Raw genomic sequence first — 24,311 nt, 5'->3', positions numbered from 1 at the left:
AGACATTCCGAAAGCGGAGCAAATGAGCTCCCACTCAGAATGCCTGGGCGGGCCCACTCTCAAAAAGATTTAGTAGCCTCCCAATCACCGGACAAATTTCCTTTGGGAGCCTTCTGAAAAGAGGACTGCCTGGACTTCCATCCTCTTCCGAAGCATTTGCCGGGTTTGTAGCTACGCGCCTCCCTGGTACGACCCGTGTTTTGCTTCCATCGAGGGGCCCGCTTCTGAGCACCTAAGCGTCTGTCCTGGAGAAGGAAGCCAGACCTACCGCCAGTGGCCCAAGTTATAGCTGCGTCCAGTTTGTTCCCGAAGAGGGAAGAACCGTCAAAGGGGATCCGGCACCATACCTGCTTGGATGCAGCGTCAGCCACCCAGGGTCAGAGCCAAAGGGAATGCTTAGCAGTGACGGAAGACAACATAACCCGGGCCAGGAGGCGGATGATGTCAATGGATGCCTCCCCCATAAATCCCGCAGCCATCCTCAGCTCCTGAATGGGGAGCATCTTGCTGCTTCCTCTGAGACCCCCCTGAGGGTCTCATCGAGGCTGTCGATCCAGACCTCCATAGCTTTTGACACCATAGCCAGAGCTAAGGCTGGCTTGCAGGCCATGCCCGCTATAAGATAGGCCCGTCTAAGGTCAGAATCAATTCTTCTTTCCAAGGGGTCTTTGAAGGACACGTGTCTTCCAGAGGGAGGGTCACGTGTTTGACGAGCCTCATCACCGCTGCGTCCACCAAAGGTGGGGACTCCAAATGTTTAACCTCTTCCAGCTTGAATGGATACAGTTTCGACATCTTGGAGAGCATGGAGTTCTTCCTTTCCACCTTGCTCCACTCTTCTGTGATGATCTCGCCCAACTCCCCCAAGAGTTGAAAGTTCAAACGTTCCTTACTCAGCTGCTTGAAAAAAAAATTCTGTTTAGGAGGAGAGACCGCTGGGTCCTCCCAGTCAAGAGCTTTCCTTACGACTTTCACCAAGGGGGAAACAAGACCAAAATCAAACCCTAGACAAGGGTCATCCGTCTCAGAGTCAGAATCTGAAAGTAAGATGAAAGGGCTTCTAGGCTGAGACGACTCGAAGAAGTCTTGACCCTGGTCCTCTCTCTCAGGCGAGCGAGGCGGACCCACGGATGTACCTGGGCGGTTGAATTTGGATAGGGAGTTCTTGAGAACCCTACGCACCACGGCTTCCCGGTGTTGGTCCGAGCTTTCCCTTTCACCAGTTGCTTGGGCATAACAGCGGTTGCAGAAGGACTTTGCATACGAAACCTGTAGCCGCATCCTGCACTTGCTTTCACGAGGAAGCTCTGAGTGGACATGGAACCAGGATGAAGAGGTCTGGTCCTCGCCCCCCCCCCGGACTATGGGGGATCTGCATCTGGAGGAGGAGTGCCGGTGTTGCGATTTGGAACGCCGATCTTCTCTGCGTGAATTACGCTGCGGATCAGACCTGGGAGAGCTGGAAGAAACAACAGAAAAATGTAGAAAAAAACACTAACCCGGCTTGTAATGCTAAACTAAATAATACACCTCAGGAAGTACCCCCATGGTTAACAGAAGATAGACTTATAACTAAACTAGAGAAACTTAACATAAATAAATCACCGGGACCAGATATCTTGCACCAGAGGGTTCTTAAGGAACTCAGCCAGGTGACAGCCAGACCATTATTCTTGATCTTTAAGGATAGTCTACAGACGGGCATGGTGCCAGCTGATTGGAAAAAAGCCAACGTGGTACCAATATTTAAAAAAGGGCCAAGATATATCCCGGGTAACTATAGACCTGTCAGCCTAACATAAGTAGCCTGCAAGATTTTGGAGGGGATGTTAAGGGACTATATACAAGACTCTAGTAATGAAAACTGTATTATTAGTTGTAATCAGCATGGGTTCATGAAAAATCATTCTCGTCAGACCAATCTATTAAAGTTCTATGATGAAGTGAGTTGCCATCTAGACAAAGAAGAGCCTGTGGATGTGGTGTATCTGGACTTTGCAAAGTCATTTGACACCGTTCCCCACAACGCTTACTGTACAAACTAAGGTACATAGGTATGGACCATAGAGTGAGTACCTGGATAGAGAACTGGCTCCAGGGGAGAGTCCAGAGGGTGCTGATTAATGGGGTGTGGAAAGTGGGGTCCCCCAAGGTTCTGTCCTGGGGCCAATCCTGTTTAATGTATTCATAAATTATCTAGAGGAGGGGATATCTAGTACAATCTCAGTATTTGCGGATGATACTAAACTAAGCATGCCAATATCTTCGATGCAGGATGTGGAAACCTTACAAGCGGACCTGAACAAAATAATGGGGTGGGCAACTACATGGCAGATGAGGTTTAATGTGGAAAAATGTAAAGTAATGAACTATGGCGTTAGAAACATGAAAGCAAGTTACTCACTAGGGGGGGAACCTCTGTGTGAATCTAAGATGGAGAAGGACCTGGGGGTACTGGTGGACAACAGGCTTGGCAGTGGCATGCAATGCCAAGCCACTGCAAGCAAAGCCAACAAAGCCAACACAATACTGGCATGTATAAAAAAGGCGATTCGCTCAATTAAGAGATTATTCTCCCACTCTACAAGACTCTGGTCCAGCCATATCTGGAGTATTCCGTACAGTTCTGGGCACCGGTCCTCAGGAAGGATGTGCTGGAACTGGAGAGAGTCCAGAGAAGGACAACGAAGATAATTAGGGGAATGGAGTGCATCAGCTATGAGGAAAGACTACAAGCATTGAACTTATTCTCTCTGTAGAAGAGACGCTTGAGAGGGGATATGATATCAATGTATAAATACTGTACTGGTGATGACCCTAACACAAGGAACAAACTTTTCAGAGAAAGGGAATACAATAAGACACAAGGCCACTCACTAAAACTAGAGGAAAAATGGTTTAACCTTAAAATACGTAAGGGATTCTTTACTGTCAGAGCAGTAAGGATGTGGAATTCTCTTCAACAAGCAGTGGTGTCAGCAGGGAGCATCAATAGTTTAAAAAAAACTATTAGATGGGCACCTTAAAGACCACAACATACAGGGGTATACAATGTACGGTTAACAGCAAACACACACACACATCATAGGTTGAACTGGATGGACTGATGTCTTTTTTCAACCTCACAAACTATGTAACTATGGCCTCCCCTCCCCCTATCTACCCTGTGGGCACCTGGTATGAGAGGGCTGGCCACAGGGGGGCTTGGCTTGGCTGGCGCAAGGAACTGAAGAGAGAGGGTAAAGCTTAACGACGTGTAACCCGGAGCCAGGGGGGGGGGGGGTAAGCGAGGGGGGTAGTGGAGGAGCATCCCCAGGATCCTCCTACCTCATAGGCAGAAGTCCTGGAGCTTGGGGAAGCTGTAATGCTGCTGCAGACCTTCCCACCGGTTTCCAGGCACTACACACATTTAAATATGCCGCCTCCTGGACCCCAGAATATATCACGCATGCGCGAGTGACGTCACGCATCGGTACTGCGCATGCGCGACCAAAACCAAGACTCAAACCCAACAGCGCTTGTGCAGACCCGGCGCGCAACCCAGAAGCCGCGGCCGCGAAAGGAGAAACGGCAGAGCTATCTAATAATATGCTGCAGGAGGGGGCAATGTCTGAACAGAGAAGGAAATGTAAAAGGGAAAAACGATCCCCCGAACAAAAGAGGGGCATACAGGGAAGGCTGCAACAAAAAAGGAGGTAACATATGAGTGCACAGGACCCATTGACAAAAAATATGAATGCACAGGACCCCACTGACAGGAAATAACATATAGATGCACAGGTCCCCTTTGACATGGAATTACCACCCAGACTCCCAGGAACAGGCGCGGGCCAGGCAGGTGCAACACCGGACTTTTCGGGCAACACCAGGCCACCCGCAGCAGCTGGGCTTTCTCAGCCAGAACCAAATGCTCCAGCAAGAGGTTTCTTCAATTGCCCCCTCCATACCCTGCTAAGAGCAAGGGCTTAGCAGAGGCTCCATGCTGACCCAATCCTGACATCCAGTAGATATAGGTTGGTAGGAACACATCATGGTGTGCTTGAGGAGGACAAAAAAGGAACACGGATGGTGAAGAGGAGCAAAGCTTTATGGGAGTGGAGTCCTATAGGGTAGGAGAGGAGGTGGGGCTACCCGAGCGTATGCTGCCATGGAGTCTGTCAGGAAATTTAATTTTTCCTAAAATACCTCAATCAGAAAGAACAGTGCAATACTGCACTATGGACACTAGATGGAGTGAAAGATCATAGGAAGGAATGTACGAAGTAAAATATAACAAAACATTTCTCAAGACTGGATGAAAGCTTCTCACATTTCTCCACAAATCATTTTAAAAACAGACAAAAAGTGTTTGTGAAATCTTCCCGCACAAAATGTACTCAGCCAATGAAAGGTAATGACTCCATTTTTATTTTTCTCCTGCTATCAATGGCCAACACGGGACAACACTTCATCCATGTCTTTAGTGAACTCTGATCTCCTTATGAACTGTTTCTTACATAATGAAGATAAGCCATGGAGTATATCTGAGGTGTATATCAGGGTGTGCTTCTTCCCCACATGTCCACCAACATTCATATAGAAGACATTTCCCGCACTCAAGGCACTAATACACCTCCAGGGTTGTGTGGGATCCCTGATGTAGAGGAAAACAGGACTTCAGTGAAGAACAATTCCCTCACTCAGGACAGGAAGGTGGCTTCTCCCCCATGTGAGATCTCTGATGTCTGTAAAGATTGGACTTCTGTGAAAATCATTTCCCGCACTAAGGACAGGAATACGGCTTCTTCTCTTCATGAGATATCCAATGTCTGTAAAGATGGGACTCCTGTGAAAAACCTTTCCCACACTCTGGACAGGAATACGGCTTCTGCCCTGTGTGAGATCTCTGATGTGTGTAAAGATGATCCTTCCGTGAAAAACATTTCCCGAACTCATTACAGGACAATGGCTTCTCCCCCGTGTGCAATCTCTGATGTCTGTAAAGAGGAGACTTCTCTGAAAAACATTTTCCGCACTCAGGACAGGAATATGGCTTTTCCCCCGTGTGAGATCTCTGATGTCTGTAAAGATGGGACTTCTGTGAAAAAAATTTCCCACACTCAGAACAAGAATACGGCTTCTCCCCTGTGTGAGACCTTTTATGTATAACAAGATCAGATTTTTGTACAAAACATTTCCCGCACTCAGAACAGGAAAACGGCTTCTCCCCTGTGTGATATCTCTGATGTCTGTAAAGATTGCACTTCTGTGAAAAACATTTCCCACACTCAGGACAGGAACATGGCTCAACATCCCTGTGAGATCTTTTATGAACATTAAGTTTGGAATTAGAATTGAAACACTTCCCGCACTCAGTACAGGAAAACCTCTTATCTGATGGAAGGACGGCACCGTCCCTCACAGTCTGAGGTTTCTCAGGATAAGAGGAATACGATGGTCCGGCACCGTCCCTCACAGTCTGAGGTTCCTCAGGATAAGAGGAATACGATGGTCCGGCGCTGTCCCTCACAGTCTGAGGTTCCTCAGGATAAGAGAAATATGATGGTCCGGCACTGTCCCTCACAGTCTGAGGTTCCTCAGGATAAGAGGAATACGATGGTCCGGCACCGTCCCTCACAGTCTGGGGTTCCTCAGGATAGGAGGAATACGATGGTCCGGCACTGTCCCTCACAGTCTGAGGTTCCTCAGGATATGAGGAATACGATGGTCCATCTACACTGTGTAGTGCCGGATGGACATTTGAGGTAGCCGGGTTTTCTCCTGGACTACACTGTGTGATGTCCTCATCTTCTACTTTACAGTCTGGAGACAAAGTGAGACAATCCTCTGAGGTTTTCCTCATCTCCCGTCCATCTACTAAAATATAAATACAAAGATTATTACTAGACATCAGCAGATTGGTTCCCCTAAACCAGGACTCCGCCCACATCAGACAGCTTTGTCTTTGACAATAAACATATATGTGTAGCGCTATCCAAAATATGACATTCAGACCCAAAGGTAATTATTAACATAATTATGTGGCATTTTCCAAAGTGATTAAAAAAATAGTGAACTCAATCAAGATTTGTTACAGAAGTCCATATAAGTCCTTATTGAAAGGAAAATCAAAAAATTGTGCAAAAAAAAAAAAAGAAAAAAAAAGGGGGGGGGGGGGGGTTATAAAAGAAAAGAACCACAAGTTCCAGCAAGTGGATACCACTCCGTTCCGAGATGGAAGAAAAGGGGTCACCCGTGGATGGATCACCATACACCCAAAAGAAGCTGCTTACCAGATGTTAGTGGTCACCCAACTTAATGGATAGACCTCAGCACGCTTATCGCAATATAGAGACCCTGCCAGGTGTTGTTCGATTCAGGAAGTGGCACAGGAGACATTCAAAACCAGGTACTCAGAGGCCATGTGTACAAGGAAATGAACACGGACATAGCGTGACACCGTAAAACCAATAACATTTATGAAAATCCAAAATACAAACTCACATGTACAACGACATTAGCAGACATGTATCCATTAACGCTGGAGAGATAAGTGCTGTGGCGTCCCCGCACTCACTCACAAAGGCCGGCTATGGGGGCGTGGTTGCATCAAGTCTGACTCCAGCCAACGCATTTCGTCACAGGCTTGACATCGTCAGGGGCTTTTTGTCTCTGAGGATCTTACAATTCCACCCTCAAGGTAACTAGTAAATGGTAGAGGGTGACAAGGTGTCCCAGGAGCCACACATCAAGTCAAGACCTGCTGTATGATAGTAAATGGCAGTCTCAGTCTGGACCTACGCCAGGCCACGCCTTGATGTGCGGGACACCTACTCACTATCTACCGATATAAAATGTCCAGCTGGTAGAAAATGAGTGTAACAAAAGAGAATCCATATTATGTGTATAAATAGCAGTGGGTAGAGGGGATAGAGCAGAAGTCAGGACTATGTAATGTATAACAGAGTATATAGTGCAGGGGTCAAGAGTATGTAATGTACAACATAGAGTATATAGTACAGGGGTCAGGAGTATGTAATGTACAATACAGAGTATATAGTGCAGGGGTCAGGAATATGTAATGTACAATATAGAGCCATACTGCTGTCTGCTGAAAGGCTGGTCTGCTGGCATACCCTGGTTACTGAGAACTCACAGCGGCTTAGCCATCGGTGTCATTGGGTCCCTGAGGCTACCTATCTACACGTTGGGGGGAGTACATCAAGTGTCTACATCGTGCATTATATCTGTGGTCTGGTAAGAGGCTTAAGGCGTCTTTGGGTGTCTTGCTGGCATCTGGTGTATTTGGACCTATCTGTACTCTGCTGATTTTTTTTCAATCTGGTAAGAGGCTTTACGTTTGGTGGTGGCTTCTCCTTTTCTATCACTGGGATAGAAACACACGTTTATGCTGATCTTTATTTCAATCTGGTAATACACATCGAGTAACCAACGCAGGAACTCCATTTGATCACCTTGGCATGTGAACTTACCTCATCATATGACTCTTGCAATTTATAATTGCCCTTCCGGTAAGCACAATTCCTAAGGGACTTTGGAGGCTGTTCAGGATTCTCATTACTATTTTTTGACAATATTCACAATCTAAGTTCAATTTTGGGACATTCAATTTGTTGGACATTTATTTGTTGTTTTTTGTCACACAGCGCGACTTATTGTATTATGTATTATACAATATAGAGTATATAGTGCAAGCGTCAGGAGTATGTAATGTACAACATAGAGTATAATAGTGCAGGGGTCAGGGGTATTTAATGTACAACATAAAGTATATAGTGCAGGGGTCAGGAGTATGTAATGTACAACATAGAGCATATAGTGCAGGGGGCAGGCGTATGTAATGTACAACATAGAGTATATAGTGGAGGGGTCAGGAGTATGTAATGTACAATATAGAGTACATAGTGCAGGGGTCAGGCGTATGTAATGTACAACATAGAGTATATAGTGGAGGGGTCAGGAGTATGTAATGTACAATATAAACTATACAGTGTAAGGGTCAGGACTCATAACTCAGTCACAGCCAATGAACAGCAGAGTAAGTAACCCCGGGAGAATTGTTCGATCAGAGAGCGTACTAGACCTGGGCATGGGGAAGGAAATCTAAATCACATATCCCAGGCAGTGCCGGTAGAAGATCATCTATGGCCCAGGGCGAACCCCCCCCCCCCCCAAAACAACAAAAACAAAACATTGGGCGCTAATCTGCATGATTACCCCGCACATCCCTTCTAGCACAAATCCCGCCCCCCCCCCAAAAATAAATTCTTACCCTTGTACAATTTCCCCCTTTATCATATCACCTATTCTAGTACAAACCCCCCAAAATTGACTCTCCTAGCACAAATCCCCTTCTCCCACCCCCCTCCCAACACAAACCCCCATGAATCACCACTACTAGCACACACCCAAATTTCCCTTCCTGTAACAATTCTTAGCCCCTGCTGCTCCTTAAATTCCTCCTCCCAACACAGATCCCTTTCCCCTCAATTTCCTTGCGGTGCCCCGCCCCCACCTCGCATGATACCACAGTGCCCAGGGCAGCCGCCCCTCCTGCCCACCCCTTGTCCCAACCCTGACCCCAGGTGCCTAGATCTAATAACTCCTCTAGTGAAAACGAACATTTTGCTGCCAGCTGAACCCCAGAATCTCCATAAATCCAGTCTAGATACATAAATTGTGTCTGCAGCACAGAGAAGGAAGATTATTGGAGAGAAATACAGGAATACAGGATGGGGAACACAGCTCAGGAAAGTGACCAGGGTATTACAGGCTGATATCACCCAGTCCCCGCCCTACTCTGGACCAATCAGTGAGCAGTATGGGTGGAGGAATGTATTTAGTGTTAATGACCCACCTGTGCTGATCTCTGTAGGAGTGTCCTCCTCTATAAATGTCCCCGTTATTCCATCCTCCTCCATAGACTGCTGATCATCCCTCACATACGGCTCTTCTTCTTCTGCTTTAACTTCAAATTCTATATCGATTGGATCTCCACTCTAAACCAAGAAAATAATAGAAGAGGTCATCTGTAAAACATAAGCTTCAATATTGTGACATCACATTTAAAAAAATCACTTCAATGAGTCCATGTTCTAGATGCTCCGTCCCACCAACCTTGTAACAGTGAGGGATGGTGTGACCTTCCTGTGTGGAATCCCCGGAATACAGAGGACGGGGACATCTCTCTGGTGGGTTCCTGGTATTAGGTGGCTCCATCATATCCTTGTGTCCTTCTGAAAACTCCTCCATCACTCCATACTCCTCATCCTCCTCTTTATACTCTTCTTTAACAACAATATTATCATCCCCGAGGTTTCCACTCTGAATATATAATAAAAATGACATCAATGGTAACAATGCAGATAATGTACAGATCCTAATGATACTATCAGTGATTGTTCCTCATCTACCTGATGATGGTGGGGGATGGTGTGACCTTCCTGTGTGGAATCCCGGGAATACAGAGGACGGGGACATCTCTCTGGTGGGTTCCCATTACTGGATCCATCTGTAGGAAACACACACACTGACTGAATACATTGTTTCTATGTGTTTATCAGATGATGGGGGATCTAGGTGGATCCTCCGTACTGCTCTCTCCTTTACAATAAAGTCTCCTCTTACCCGGTGATGTGAGGGGCGGCTGATTCTCCATCATGACGTCCTTGTAGAGATCCTTGTGTCCTTCTAAATACTCCCACTCCTCCATGGAGAAATAGACAGTGACATCCTGACACCTTATAGGAACCTGACACACACAATGATACAGTCACCACCCAGACACATCCCTTGTCTGTTACTGGATAATGTCCCAGAATTCCCAGCACCGCTCACCTCTCCTGTCAGCAGCTCCATCATCTTCTTGGTGACTTCTAGAATCTTCTGCATGTTGTGTCTCTCAGGTTTTAGGGAGTCACATGGAGGCACTGTGATGGTCATATGATCACCTGACTTCAGAGGAGGAAATCTCTGTATTGAGGAACCAATAGGAATATCATGTTAGAATCCCAGAATCCTCCTCACCTCTCCGGTCAGGTCCGTGTTTTATTAATAGAGATAAGAGTGATGTCATGTGACCTCCCAGAATCCTCCTCACCTCTCCGGTCAGCAGGTAGATGATCTCCAGGGTGAGGTTTAGTATCTTCTCAGTCATGTGACTCCGGTCCTCCTCCATCCTCATTGGTGCCATCATTTGATCTATACAGGTCTCCTTGTAGACGGATAAATGAAGGTAAGAATTATTTGGATGGTATTGGTCACAATAATAGGATGGGGATGTGAGGGGGGGGGGGGGGCGGTAATAGGAGAGTTGCTGTACATTAGGCTTGTGACGGTATCAGATTTTCATGCTGCGATTAATTGATTAAGGTTTTGCCACGGTATACGGTATTATCACGGTATTCTATTATTAAATTTAAATTATTAAATTTCCAACTCACTTCAATTTCATTGCTGAATTTAGGGGCTTTGGTTCACTTATGCACATTATTATATAGTCAGTCAGTACAGACTCTGTGAACCAGGCCTAAAATAAGTCATCAAGCAGTGTCTGGCCTAACTGGTGATAACTGGTCCTGGCGCTCGGCTCCGATCCGATGGCCTGGTCATTAAAAGGGCAAATCCTTGTGGTCAAGATGTGGTTAAACCTGAAGGAGGTGTTGTTTTTAAATTACTTTACTATTGCTTTAGGCCTGGTTCACATGTATGCGGGTTGGTGGTTCGCATGTATGCGGGTTGGTGGTTCACATGTATGCGGGTTGGTGGTTCACATGTATGCGGGTTGGCGGTTCACATGTATGCGGGTTGGCGGCCCACATTTGCACAGGCATAGCAGCCCATTGATTTGAACGGGCTGCTATGCCCTCATTTTCCGCAGAAAAAAGGTGCATGCAGCATTTTTTTTAAAATTCAGTGGCCTTGAAATCCATCCTGCTTTTGCACCATGCGACTAACCTGCAGTTCCTGCTCTGGCAAGCTTTCTGCATTTTTTGTATACGTGGGCACGGCATTTAAAAACAGTTTGCGTGTGCAGCAATGGCAGGTAAGTCGCATGGTGCAAAAGAAGGATGGATTTCATGGCCACTGCATTTTTTTAAATTCTGCATGCACCTTTTTTCAGCTGAAAATGCAGGCATAGCAGCTCAAGCCCATTCACATCAATGGGCTGCTATGCCTGTGCAAATGTGGGCCGCCAACCCGCATGCATGTGAACCACCAACCCGCATACATGTGAACCACCAACCCGCATACATGTGAACCACCAACCCGCATACATGTGAACCACCAACCCGCATACATGTGAACCAGGCCTAAAGCAATAGTAAAGTCATTAATAGATAAAAACACCGGTCCTCCTGCAGGTTTAACCACTTCTGGATCGCAAGGATTTGCCCCTTTAAAGACCAGGCCATCGGATCAGAGCGCCAGGACCAGTCATCACCAGGTAGGCCAGACACTGCTTGATGGCTATATAATAATGTAATGTGGGCTGCTAGGCGTGTGTGTGTGTATATATATATATTTATTAGAGCTGCACGATTCTGGCCAAAATGAGAATCACGATTTTTTAGCTTAGAATAAAGATCACGATTCTCTCACGATTCTCTGTGTAACAAAAAAAAAAAATTGGGATAACTTTACTGTTACGTTTTTTTTTTTTTTTTTATTTATTAAAGTCTATTAATTGCGTTTGAAAGACTGCTGCGCAAATACAGTGTGACATAAAATATTACAACAATCGCCATTTTTTTCTGTAGGGTCTCTGCTAAAAAAATATATAAAATGTTTGGGGGTTCTAAGTACTTTTCTAGCAAAAAAAACTGATTTTAACTTGCAAGCAACAAGTGTCAGAAAAAGGTCCAGTCTTTAAGAGGTTAAACTTCCTTTCTCCCTGGGAGAGGGAAGAAAAAAAAAAATGTAATCATTTTTGTTTATAGTTAGGAGACTTAGGCTACATTCACACCTGAGCGTAGCGTTTTTCGCGCGTTTTTTACCACGATTTTACCGCGATTTTTGCAGCGATTTTTACCGCGATTTTACCGCGATTTTTACCGCGATTTTTGTGCAGGCGTTTTTAGATTGAATAGAGATCAATGGAAAACGCCTGTAATCTGCCCAAAAAGAAGCTCATGTACTTTTTTGAGCGTTGGGCGTTTTGTATACAGCTTCAAAACGCTCAGATGTGAACAGGGGCCATTGAAATGAATAGGATTTGTCTTGTTGGGCGTTTTGAGAGCTGATCCTAGAGCAGAAAAACGCCCCAAAAACGCCCCAAAACGCCTACATGTGAACGGAGCCTTAATGCTGAAAGGCGTGAGTGAATGAGTCATCCAGCTCACTGAAATGTATCAATTCACAAGTCAGGCAGACTTGACAGAGAAACTCGGTATTTTAAAAATGCCACAATAACAATACCGTGGCTATGCAATACCGCGATATATCGAATTACCGAAAACCGGCATATGTCTACTGTATGTAGCACCACCCCCGCAGGAGCTGCTGATTATATTATTGGGTCTACACCCTGCCTAACAACCCAATCAAATTGGCTCGATCCCTCCTCAGGCACAACTGACCCAGAATAGGACTGGACTATCAAATAGATACACAGGTTGGAATACAATACTTCACTATGCAACAATACCTTGTTACCTTCTTGAATAGTAGTCCTTCTGGGTGACACAATGGAACAACGCACAAGATTGTAATTAACCAAACTTAGTTTACTATATATCAAATTGAATAGGGGAGATACAATACAATACAATACAAGTCCATAAAAGGTTATTTAAAACAGCTTTAAAAAGGTAAAAGAATACCCCCACACTCCTCCTGCATTAAGGCTAGACACAGTACCAGGTAGGTGGGCCTATCTGAGTCCCTCCCCCAGAGTTCTCTTCTTTCTTGTTGATCTTCGCTAGCAAGGTTATTGAATAGAGCTCATTTGTAATCCAGATTAGGAATAAAGATCAAGAGAGAGAAAACAACGAGCTGTTAGTTGTCACCGCAGGGTGTCTGCGTAACTGAGCAATAACTTCTGCGAGAGAGATAAGCCTCTGGCAACTCCTTTACAGACCTTATTGTTTGTCTATGAGTCTCCTGAGAGAGTATGGTGATAAACCCCGGGGTTTTATCACCTCCTGCTGCGCTACCGCTATCTGTAGATAAAACTGTCTCTTCAGCAGATAAAGTCAGTTATTGGGCATGTGCCCTCTCACCAACAGAAGTTTCTCCTTCGCGCGCTTCCACTGCGGTCTCAGTCCTTTGGCTATATGCCAGCCGCGCGGGGTCCTTCTGGCGGATGACTTCCGGTCTCGGCAAACAGCAGTATGACCTCCAGGAATGTGCCTCGTGCTTGAGATGGGACGGTTCCACGTCGTCCCTCCAGGCTAAAAGGCTCTGGCCCAATATCCAGTGTCAGTCCTTCACTCTCGCTCGCTGGTTCCTCAGAGTCCAGCGCAGAAAGGCCCCCCTTCGCGCGCTTCTCTCTCCTTTAAATAACCTCCCCCATAGTGCCGTGCGGTGCAGCCGTGCACCCTGGATCTTGCAAAGCAGCCTGGGAGATGTAGTTTCTTCATCTTGTGAAAAGGAAGTCACAGCCCGGGAAATTCCATGCAGCTACCACTAGAGGGAGCCTAGTTCCTGGATCTTGCAAAGCAGCCTGGGAGATGTAGTTTCTTCATCTTGTGAAAAGGAAGTCACAGCCCGGGAAATTCCATGCAGCTACCACTAGAGGGAGCCTAGTTCCTTCCCACATATCAAACAGTGTCTTTAGGCATGTTTAACCCCGCTATACACTCCCCCCACTTGAGAAACTTTGGTCCCCAAAGAGGTCAACAGTATGTACCCTAGTGCATAGGTTGGCATTATACAACAAAAACATTAACATTTTGCTGAAATAAGTCAATCTGAATACATCCAATTTTGTATTCTAATAGCAGTGCAACAGTAAAACGATAAAGTGCAATTAATAAGCAAATAAGTGATTTCTACAGTGTTAATATAGTGCTGATTTCTAGTGCTTTTATATAGTGCTCCTTTAAAAAGCACATGTGCCTTTGCAATTTCTTAAACACTTACATCTTAAAGTTTGTGTTGAAAAAAAAACATCAAAAGGTGAGAAAGAGAAAAAAACATATAGTGAGGTCAGAGCAACAAAATGTGCGCAAACATTAACTCACAAAGTAAACCAAATTGTGAACATCAAAAACTGTGCTTATTATAATGGCCAAACCCAATATCCTTATGTACAAACTTAAATGCAAACGTTTTCTACTTCAATACTTTGTTCTCATGATCTCTCACAGACCCCCCAAAACTTGGGTGGCTTGTACAGTTGTGCCTGGGGGTGAGCTAGGGTTGTCCCCCACCAAATCTACAGTGGAGGAACTAGGCTGGTCAGGAGATCTTTTGGAGGTAAAAACAGCTTCTTCCGAACATTCACCCAATTGATCATAGGTCAGTCTCTTAGGTGGGTGAATGACTCTCCTTTCCCTCTGTTCCCGTGGAGGCATGCTCTCAGAGGTGCTAGGATCAGGCACTTCTGAGGATTCTTCAATGTCCCCCTCCTCATGTTCCAACACAGAGGAACCTGATGGTTCAAGAGAGGTCAGTTCTTCTTCAGAGAAGGGTGCAACCTCCTCCTCAGGATCTTCATCCTCAGCTGCTTCTTCTGGAAGCATATGAAAGGGTATGAATTCAGGGGCTTCTGCCCGAAGGGCTCCTCTATCAGCCAAGTCAGATGAAGACAGGGAGGCAGGTGTGGGTTCTGGCAACTGAGATGACCACAACCAGTCGGGTACCTCCTCTTCATCTTCCAAATCTTCAGATGGAGAACTTCCCTCTCCCTCATCTGGGAGCGTCGTCTGAGATCTGGTAACTGGTCTGGACCGGCGAGAAGTCGAAGGGGCCTCTGACAAGTCTTCCACAGGGGGCATACGAACCGCTTCAGAGAGAGGCAGCAAATGGTTCCGATGCCAAGCCTTCAATGGACCCACACTTCCTTCAGGCCGAATTTGGTACACAGGAAGGTTTGGCAGTTGCTTGCAGATAACATAAGGTTGGGACTTCCAGCGGTCTGCCAACTTGTGTTTTCCCGGGACACCCAAGTTTCTCAACAAAACCCTGTCCCCTGGTTGCAGGTCATGGATCCGAACTTTTAGGTCGAAATTTTTTTTATTCCGCAGTCCACGTTGATCAGATGTGGCCTGAGCCTTGTCATAGGCCGCTTTCAGACTCTTCCGCAGTCGGTCCACATATCCTCTATGCGATGCTGAAGAGGTATGATCAGGCGAAATGCCAAAGGCCAAATCCACTGGCAACCGAGCCTCCCTTCCAAACATCAGCCGATAAGGGGAATATCCAGTAGCATCACTGACAGTGCTGTTGTAGGCATGCACAATGGCAGCTACGTGCTTGCCCCAATGCTGTTTCTTCTCTGAGCTCAAAGTCCCCAACATATCCAAAAGAGTCCTGTTAAATCGTTCAGGCTGGGCATCCCCCTGTGGATGGTAGGGAGTGGTTCTAGTCTTTTGAATGCCTAACATATCTAACAGTCTCTTGATCAGTCTGCTTTCAAAGTCCCTTCCCTGATCAGAATGGAGGCGTTGTGGTAACCCATAATGTACAAAGAACTTCTCTACAAGAACTTTGGCTACCGTTGAGGCCTTCTGATCCCTTGTTGGGAATGCTTGAGCATATCTGGTAAAATGGTCTGTTACCACAAGGACATTCCCCTGGCCACTCAGATCAGGCTCTAAGCAAAGGAAATCAATGCACACCAGCTCCATGGGTCCCTGACTTTGTAGATGGCCCATTGGGGCTGCTTGACGTGGCAGAGTCTTCCTCTGTATACACCGGACACAAGAATGACAGTATCCTTCAACTTCGGCCCTCATACAAGGCCAGTAGAACCTGTCCCTGACAAGCTGAAAGGTTCTTTCGGGCCCCAGATGGCCATGATTATCATGAAGAGCGGCCAGAACTCCCTCTCTGTATTTAGCTGGTAAGAACAGTTGCCACTTCTCCTCCAGATCTTCAGATGGACCTCTCCGGTAGGCCACTCCTTCTCTGATCTGTAACCGGGTCCACTCTCTATGTAACAGACGGGCCCCCTGAGGGGAGTCAGTTAGAAGCAACTCAGGGCTCTGGATCTCCAAGGCTTCCAAAAGAAGTTTTCCCAAAGGGTCTTCCAACTGCTCCTTCCGCACGTCCCTTTTGGACAGCCGGGGCAAACCCTCCCCTTCAACCTGGGTCACCTGGCAGTAGCATTTGGGTACTCCGATAGCCGAAACCCCAATCTCTTCTGCTCTTGACCCTCCTCGGGATCGAAATTCAGTTCCCTGATATAGGGCACGCACCCCTTCTGGAGCCAAATGAGTCCATTCTTCCGCAGGTTCCTGTGGAACATGCAACCTTCTGGATAGGGCATCTGCATCCCTATTTCCGATTCCTGGCCGATACTTCAGGCCAAAATTGAAGCTAGAGAGGGCAGCCAACCATCGATGTCCTGTTGCATCCAGCTTGGCCGTAGTCAACAGATAGGTGAGGGGATTATTATCTGTCTTGACAATGAATTCAGCTCCGTACAGGTAGTCTTTCAATTTGTCAACCACTGCCCACTTCAAGGCCAAGAATTCAAGTTTGTGAGTAGGATAATTCCTTTCAGCAGGCAGTAGGCTTCTGCTCACATAGGCAACAGGTCGCAGATGACCCTCATGCTCCTGATAAAGTACCCCCCCCAGCCCATCTCGGCTGGCATCAACATGCAGTTCATATGGTTTTGTGGGGTCCGCATAGGCCAACACAGGGGCAGTGGTTAGGGTTTCCTTCAGCTGGACAAAGGCCCCTTCGCATTCCGGGGTCCACTGATCCTGGATGGATTCCTTAGCCTTCCGGGGGCCCATGGTGGACTTCGCCGGCTTTACCAACTCAGGGACATCATCTTCTTCATTCTTCAGGAGCTCATTTAGGGGTCGGGCAATCTGGGCGAACCCCTCCACAAACCTCCTGTAATAGGAGCAAAAGCCCAAAAATGACCGGAGTTCGGTCACATTTGTGGGTCTCGGCCAGGAAGCAACAGCATCCAGCTTGTCCGGGTCAGTGGCCACCCCTTCTTCAGACACGATATGGCCCAGGTAATGGACCGAGGACTGATAGAATTGGCACTTCTCAGGAGAAAGTTTCAGACCTTCTTCATGTAGCCTCTTCAAGACCTTTTCCAACCTCTCCTCATGTTCTTCTAAAGTTCTGCCAAACACGATAACATCATCCAAGTATACCAGTACCTCTATCAAATTCATATCTCCAACGGTCCTCTCCATCAGCCTTTGGAAGGTAGCAGGGGCCCCGGACAACCCCTGAGGCATGCGATTGAACTCAAAGAACCCCACAGGGGTGATGAAGGCTGTTTTCTCCCGATCTTCAGGGTGCATGGGGATCTGATAATACCCACTCTTTAAGTCCATCACACTGAACCACTTCGCCCCTGACAGACTCTGTAGGGCATCTTCGATTCGAGGAGTGGTATACTGGTCTGGGATGGTTCTTCTGTTCAGCGTTCGGTAGTCGATACAAAGCCTCAAAGATCCATTTTTCTTCCGGACTACCACTATCGGGGAAGCATACGGGCTCCTGGATTCTCGGATAATCCCGATCTTTTTGAGCTCTGCCAGCTGTTGACGTAGATCTTCTAAGTCACCTAAGGGGACTCGCCGGACTCTCTCCCTGAAAGGCTTGTCCTCACTCAGGCGGATCTTATGAGTAGCGCTCCTGGCACATCCCACGTCAAACTCGTCCTTAGAGAATATTTCCCTACATCGAGCAAGTTGTGCCTTGGCCCTCTTCACCCATTCCGGCGGGAGGGCAGCGTTTCCAGAGCAAAGCTCCTCTATAACCGCTTCACCCTGTTCCTTTTCTTTGAAATCAATGGGGGCAACTGGGGTAGCCGGGTTGACTTGGCCCAGGAGCACTCTGGCCGGTACCTTCACTGGTGTAATAGAGGTGTTTCTGACACTCACTAAAACCCTTCCACGGTTTTCCTGTAACACCTTCAAAGGGATCACCTCAGGGATCACTTCTATCCCTCTCTGTCTCTCCTTTTGACCTGATTCAAAGATAATGAAGGGACCCGGCTGTTGCCATGTGAGTTTAACAGAAGCCTTAAAACAGGCCACCTCTCCTGGCTGTAAGACCTTTTCTGCTCTATCCAGCTTCCAGAGTCGTCCAACTCCTTCTGCGGGGGTCTCTTGCTCCAACACTAATCGTTGGTAGGCCTGCCGTAGCATGGGATGGATCCTTGGCGCCTGAGCATCTTGTCCCTGGACCAGTTGTATCAGAAGGCGCCTTACCAGGTCAGTGTTTGTTCCTACGATGAGAGAGCTTTTGTTGGCCCCTGGTGGACGAGGACAGACCACCGCTAAGGTGTCGAAGGTTTCCGCTTCACCAGCCACTGATGGATCAAAGGTCAACTTGATTGGCAGATACCCGTCATAGGGAAAACTTTGGGTCCCAATACCCCATATCTCCAGATCTTCCAACTTCTGCAAAGGTAGATGGGTAAGATATTTATCATAGAAGTCTCTATACAAAAGAGTCACCTGGGCCCCTGTGTCAAGGAGGGCTCTTGTGTAAATTCCTTCCACCTGAACCGAGACCACTGGGGAGGGCCCGACCAAGTTAGTTGGGAATTCTCTTGATGTAGCCTGGTTGTCTGATTCAGTTCTCTGTACCCTGGCCCTCTTCTCCTTTTTCTTCCTTGATCTGGGCCCCCGCTGAACCCGGTGTGCATTGACTTTCCTTCCCTCAGTAACCCGGAGTCTAGAACTGGGGGTATTATATTTGGGTCTGACCCCCTGACTCAGTTTCCCTGATCCTGCACCACTTCTGGAGTCCCTTAAGACTGGCGGACACCCGGTTGACTCCTTCACCGGTGTCCTCTGAAGTTTCCCGCTGGCTCGCGAGGTTTCGCGGCAGCATTTCCTGAGCTGGGACATACCCTTCTAACATGCCCAACTCCCCCGCAGTTGAAACAAGTTAACAATCTTGCAGGCCGTGGCTCTGGATCTGTGCTGAGACTAACAGGTTCATCTGGCCTCTCCGATATACTCCCCTTGGGTAGAGTGGATAACTGACCAGTCAGGATGGACACCATTTCTATCAACTGAGACACTTGGGTCTTTAGGAGTTCAACTTGAGAGTCACCCTCTTCCACACTTATCACTCCAACCCGGGCAGTTGAGTCAAACTGCCGACTTTTCTTCTTGTTGTCCAACATAACCTCTTCCTCTCTGACCATTCGAATCAGATCGGGGTATTCTAGAATGCCGCCATCTCGACGAGTTCGTAACAGTATGGCAATGGGATCTAAAGGTTGAGCCCCTTTCAGAACCTGTCGTGCACGAGTCTCATCTATTTTCCGGTGGTCTATTCCTTTCTTTAACAGAATCTGGTGGATAATCCTATCCAGACGTTTAATGAATTCGGACAACTTCTCCCCCTCTTCTTGATAACAGTGGTCCAACTGGTAGAGAAGTTCAGCCGCGTTCTCCGTCCGACCAAACACATCTTGCAGAATGTCCAAATAATCCTGTGCAGTGCAGTTCTTCTTGCTAAGCTTTAGATTACGTACAGCCTCTAATGCAGGTCCCCTTAAACTCTCTGTGATTCTCTGCTTCTTGTGCTGTTCTGGTACCTCCCATTCCTCCAAAGCCTGAGTGGCGGTATCTAACCACTCTTCGAACCCATCTTCTGCTGAAGGCACAGGCTGTTTCCCAGAGAATGTCCGGAGCTTCCTATATCCAGTCATCAAATAGCTCGAGGAGTCCCTACTACATTTTGCCACAATCTCCCCAAGAACAGCACACAGTTCTGAGCTAAAAGTCGACAAAGGTGATGACTCAGGATGCCCTTCTTGGACACCTTTTTCTTGGCTGGATACCCCAGGGGTGGTGGATGAGGGACCCGCAATAGGAACTCCTGGATGTATCAGGAAAAGTTCTGTTTGGTCAGTAGTTTTTACACTGTTTCCGTTGAAATAATCAGGGACCCCCTTCCTCCACTCACACAGTGCATACGTGTGTGGGACAGTGGCGTCAGTTTTCATGTCAATCACCCAAAATTTCCTGTCTGTGGATAGTGCCCTCAAAACAGGGAGGAGCTTTTCTTCAGTCCAGGCTTCTCCCTTGATTTCAACCACCAGGCCATTTTCCACTATGACATTCTCTTCCTTGCACCACTCAGCAGCAGCGACAGGATCCATTTCTGCGTGGGAGGGGATTCTATGGCTGAGAGGGTTGTATTGCAGGACTGTAGAAATCCCGGACGAGCCCCCACGTGTAGCACCACCCCCGCAGGAGCTGCTGATTATATTATTGGGTCTACACCCTGCCTAACAACCCAATCAAATTGGCTCGATCCCTCCTCAGGCACAACTGACCCAGAATAGGACTGGACTATCAAATAGATACACAGGTTGGAATACAATACTTCACTATGCAACAATACCTTGTTACCTTCTTGAATAGTAGTCCTTCTGGGTGACACAATGGAACAACGCACAAGATTGTAATTAACCAAACTTAGTTTACTATATATCAAATTGAATAGGGGAGATACAATACAATACAATACAAGTCCATAAAAGGTTATTTAAAACAGCTTTAAAAAGGTAAAAGAATACCCCCACACTCCTCCTGCATTAAGGCTAGACACAGTACCAGGTAGGTGGGCCTATCTGAGTCCCTCCCCCAGAGTTCTCTTCTTTCTTGTTGATCTTCGCTAGCAAGGTTATTGAATAGAGCTCATTTGTAATCCAGATTAGGAATAAAGATCAAGAGAGAGAAAACAACGAGCTGTTAGTTGTCACCGCAGGGTGTCTGCGTAACTGAGCAATAACTTCTGCGAGAGAGATAAGCCTCTGGCAACTCCTTTACAGACCTTATTGTTTGTCTATGAGTCTCCTGAGAGAGTATGGTGATAAACCCCGGGGTTTTATCACCTCCTGCTGCGCTACCGCTATCTGTAGATAAAACTGTCTCTTCAGCAGATAAAGTCAGTTATTGGGCATGTGCCCTCTCACCAACAGAAGTTTCTCCTTCGCGCGCTTCCACTGCGGTCTCAGTCCTTTGGCTATATGCCAGCCGCGCGGGGTCCTTCTGGCGGATGACTTCCGGTCTCGGCAAACAGCAGTATGACCTCCAGGAATGTGCCTCGTGCTTGAGATGGGACGGTTCCACGTCGTCCCTCCAGGCTAAAAGGCTCTGGCCCAATATCCAGTGTCAGTCCTTCACTCTCGCTCGCTGGTTCCTCAGAGTCCAGCGCAGAAAGGCCCCCCTTCGCGCGCTTCTCTCTCCTTTAAATAACCTCCCCCATAGTGCCGTGCGGTGCAGCCGTGCACCCTGGATCTTGCAAAGCAGCCTGGGAGATGTAGTTTCTTCATCTTGTGAAAAGGAAGTCACAGCCCGGGAAATTCCATGCAGCTACCACTAGAGGGAGCCTAGTTCCTGGATCTTGCAAAGCAGCCTGGGAGATGTAGTTTCTTCATCTTGTGAAAAGGAAGTCACAGCCCGGGAAATTCCATGCAGCTACCACTAGAGGGAGCCTAGTTCCTTCCCACATATCAAACAGTGTCTTTAGGCATGTTTAACCCCGCTACATGTACATTTAAGAACTTCTGTCCCCATGAGAATACATTTAGGCCTCTTGCACACTGTAGCTAGAAAAAGCTCAGTACAGATTTTTTTTTTTGCTAAAATACAGCCCATTAAGGCCTCTTGCACACGATACTCCTGTTTGAGCATCTACTTTTTCCAGATGTTTTTTTTATGTATTTGAGTGTATTCAAGCGTATTGGTGTGTATTTGCTTGCATGAAGGCTTAAAATACTGACCAAAAATGCAGATTTTTCTATTTTGTTTTTACTGAAGAATGCACAGCGCTTGTTTACACACCTGTGTGCACAGGCACATTACAATTAATGGGTTTTATTTTAGCTCAGAAAAAAAAGAAAAAGCTGTACGGAGCTTTTTCAAGCTGCGAGATGCTCAAACAGGAGTATCGTGTGCAAGAGGCCTTCATCTGGACTGTTTCGGGTTTGTTACATCTTGGAGGACCTTGGACCCTCTTAGCCTGCCAGATCAGAATTTCCCTTTTCTCTGTTGGGTTTGTTTGGTTTCTGAGCTGGTTTGCAGCTGAAACAGAACTCCTCTAAGAACAAGTGCTCACCAACGAATGAAGGAATTCCCTTCTTCATCTTCCATAATATTCCAGAACAAATCACATGGCCAGTGGGACAATAAGATGGTTAAGATTGCCAGTTCTGTAAGGTCTGAAAAATAAGTGCAGGTGGGGTGGGAGGACAATCATAGACCCCCCGTCTGTCCCTCAGAGTCCCCTGAGCCCTCCAGCCCCCTATTCCCTCAGAGCCCCGAAGCCTGACTAACCCCTCAAGGTTCTCAGAGTCCTTCAGACTTCAGATACATTACATACAGAGGTACATACCTATATACATACAGAGGCCCCAAAAGTCTTCCAGCTTTACTAAACCCTCACATCCCCTCAGCTCCTCTCCTTCCCTCAGAGCCCTCAGTATTTTCCTCCCTCTGACACCAATGATGGAACATATTCTTCATGGCAGGCTGGGGAATGTTTTCCTCCTCCTGACCAACAATGTAAGGGGCTCTATGCTCCATACTCCTGACCCCTGCGCTCCATCATTGTGTTGGCTGCATATTGTAATGATTGCCCATTGGCTGCCTGTGTAGTGTAATAATTGCCCTTTGTAGGCCATGTATGGTCAGGATTAGAGATGGGCTCGGACGTGGTTGAGTTCACACATGCCCGATCCCGCCAGGAAGCCGACACTGCAGTCCACTAATCACAGGCAGTGAGACATTTACTGATCTGTGCAGCTGCGGATTGGGAAATGTCTCACTGTCTGTGATTAGCGGAGTGCAGTGTCGGCTTCCTGGCGCGATCGGGCATGTGTGAACTCGAACACGTCCGAGCCCATCTCTAGTCAGGATGGTCATTGTCTTGTCTATTTATTGTCAGTGTTGTTTGTTTAGAGGAACATATTACTAGAATTTATCTCCAAAATGAAGAGAATGTTCCGGCCCCGAAAGTGGGGTAATGTTAACTAACGCTGAAGGGGTTAATCTAGGTTTCCACACTATATATGTGTGTATCATCATCTGCTGGAGATAAAAGAGGTCACAGTGACTATGGAGGAAGAGGACGGACATGAAGGGGGGTTACTGGGTGTAAATAGAAAATAAGATCTTATTACCTCCTCTGCTGCCTCTTCCAGCAACGTCTTCTCTCTACTTCCTCCCAACTCACCTCTCACCCAGAACTTCCTGTCTGTACCTGACATCACTTCCTGTCTGTATTCCATAGAGACTTCCTGTCTGGGTAGAAGTGAGATCACCACCTTGTGGAGCTCAGTGGAACTGCAGCCCTGAGAACCGTCTGGTAGTGTGAACACGGCCTTGTGCTGTGTGTGTATGTACTGTATATCCTTCCCCTTTCTCTCCTCCCTGAGTGTGTATGAAGAGGCGGAGCTCCTGCTGGAACAGCAGTCGGAGGAGGAAGCCGAGTCTAGGAGGGAGACTGACAGAAAGCGCAGCAGACTTGCAGGAGTGAGTGAGGAGGATCCAGTTCCTTTGCCATCGGAGGGGAGGAGAGTGTGAAGGATGTTTGTGACTCTGGTAGATGAAAAGCTGGGAGTCATATTGCTCTGGTGAGTGGGGAAGCACTACTAGGGGGGCGCCCTCACCATCACGTGTGTAAGAGGTGGAAGAAGGCGTGGCTACATTACAGCTGGCACAGTTTGGAGCACGGAGAACTTTCACACCTTATCAACTTTTCATTCATTTGTGGATTTAATTTAGCAAAATAAATTCATTGAAGTAGTTACAAAGTGGAAGCAGTGGACTTGCAGAGAACACTATATTGAGCACACAATATTGTATAATTACATGAATTTTCACAGGTTTTTAGTTTATTTAATATAGCAGCAACTATTATGATATGAATGAAGTGGAAGTGTGAAGTGGAAGCAGTAGATCTGTAGAGAATATTATTTTGAGCCCCTAGACCTTTATAGATGGATGTATCCACATATTTTAGTGTGTATGTACTGTACACTGATCAGCCATAACATTATGATCACTGACAGGTGAAGTGAATAATATAGATTATCTCATTACAATGTCATCTGGAAGTGGGCGGGGTATATTTGGCAGCAAGTAAACATGTTTTCCCTGAAGTTGTTGTTTTTTTAAAGCAAAGAAATGGGCATTGCAGTTTGT

The 24,311-nt window shown here is 46.8% G+C and overlaps 3 protein-coding genes across 3 annotated transcripts in view; 1 reads left to right on the top strand and 2 right to left on the bottom strand.

Moving 5' to 3' along the window:
* Positions 1-10,222, bottom strand: part of LOC309549894 (uncharacterized protein) — a 103,764-nt gene extending 93,542 nt beyond the window's left edge. Inside the window, 1 exon segment of the mRNA XM_082250385.1 lies at positions 10,100-10,222. Coding sequence (XP_082106511.1) covers positions 10,100-10,192 — 93 coding nt within the window. The 5' untranslated portion in view covers positions 10,193-10,222.
* LOC309550774 (uncharacterized protein) overlaps positions 1-24,311 on the top strand; it is a 461,615-nt gene that overhangs the window by 79,275 nt on the left and 358,029 nt on the right. The window lies entirely within an intron of this gene.
* Positions 1-24,311, bottom strand: part of LOC309550268 (uncharacterized protein) — a gene marked incomplete at both ends in the record, with an annotated part of 461,917 nt that overhangs the window by 324,943 nt on the left and 112,663 nt on the right. The gene's annotated exons all lie outside the window — the stretch shown is intronic.

The sequence above is a fragment of the Pelophylax lessonae genome (genome assembly GCF_965119305.1).
Source record: "Pelophylax lessonae genome assembly, chromosome: 3".
NCBI lineage: Eukaryota > Metazoa > Chordata > Amphibia > Anura > Ranidae > Pelophylax > Pelophylax lessonae.
Note: the sequence above shows the minus strand (reverse complement) of the source record. Positions and strands in the feature narration are given on the sequence as shown.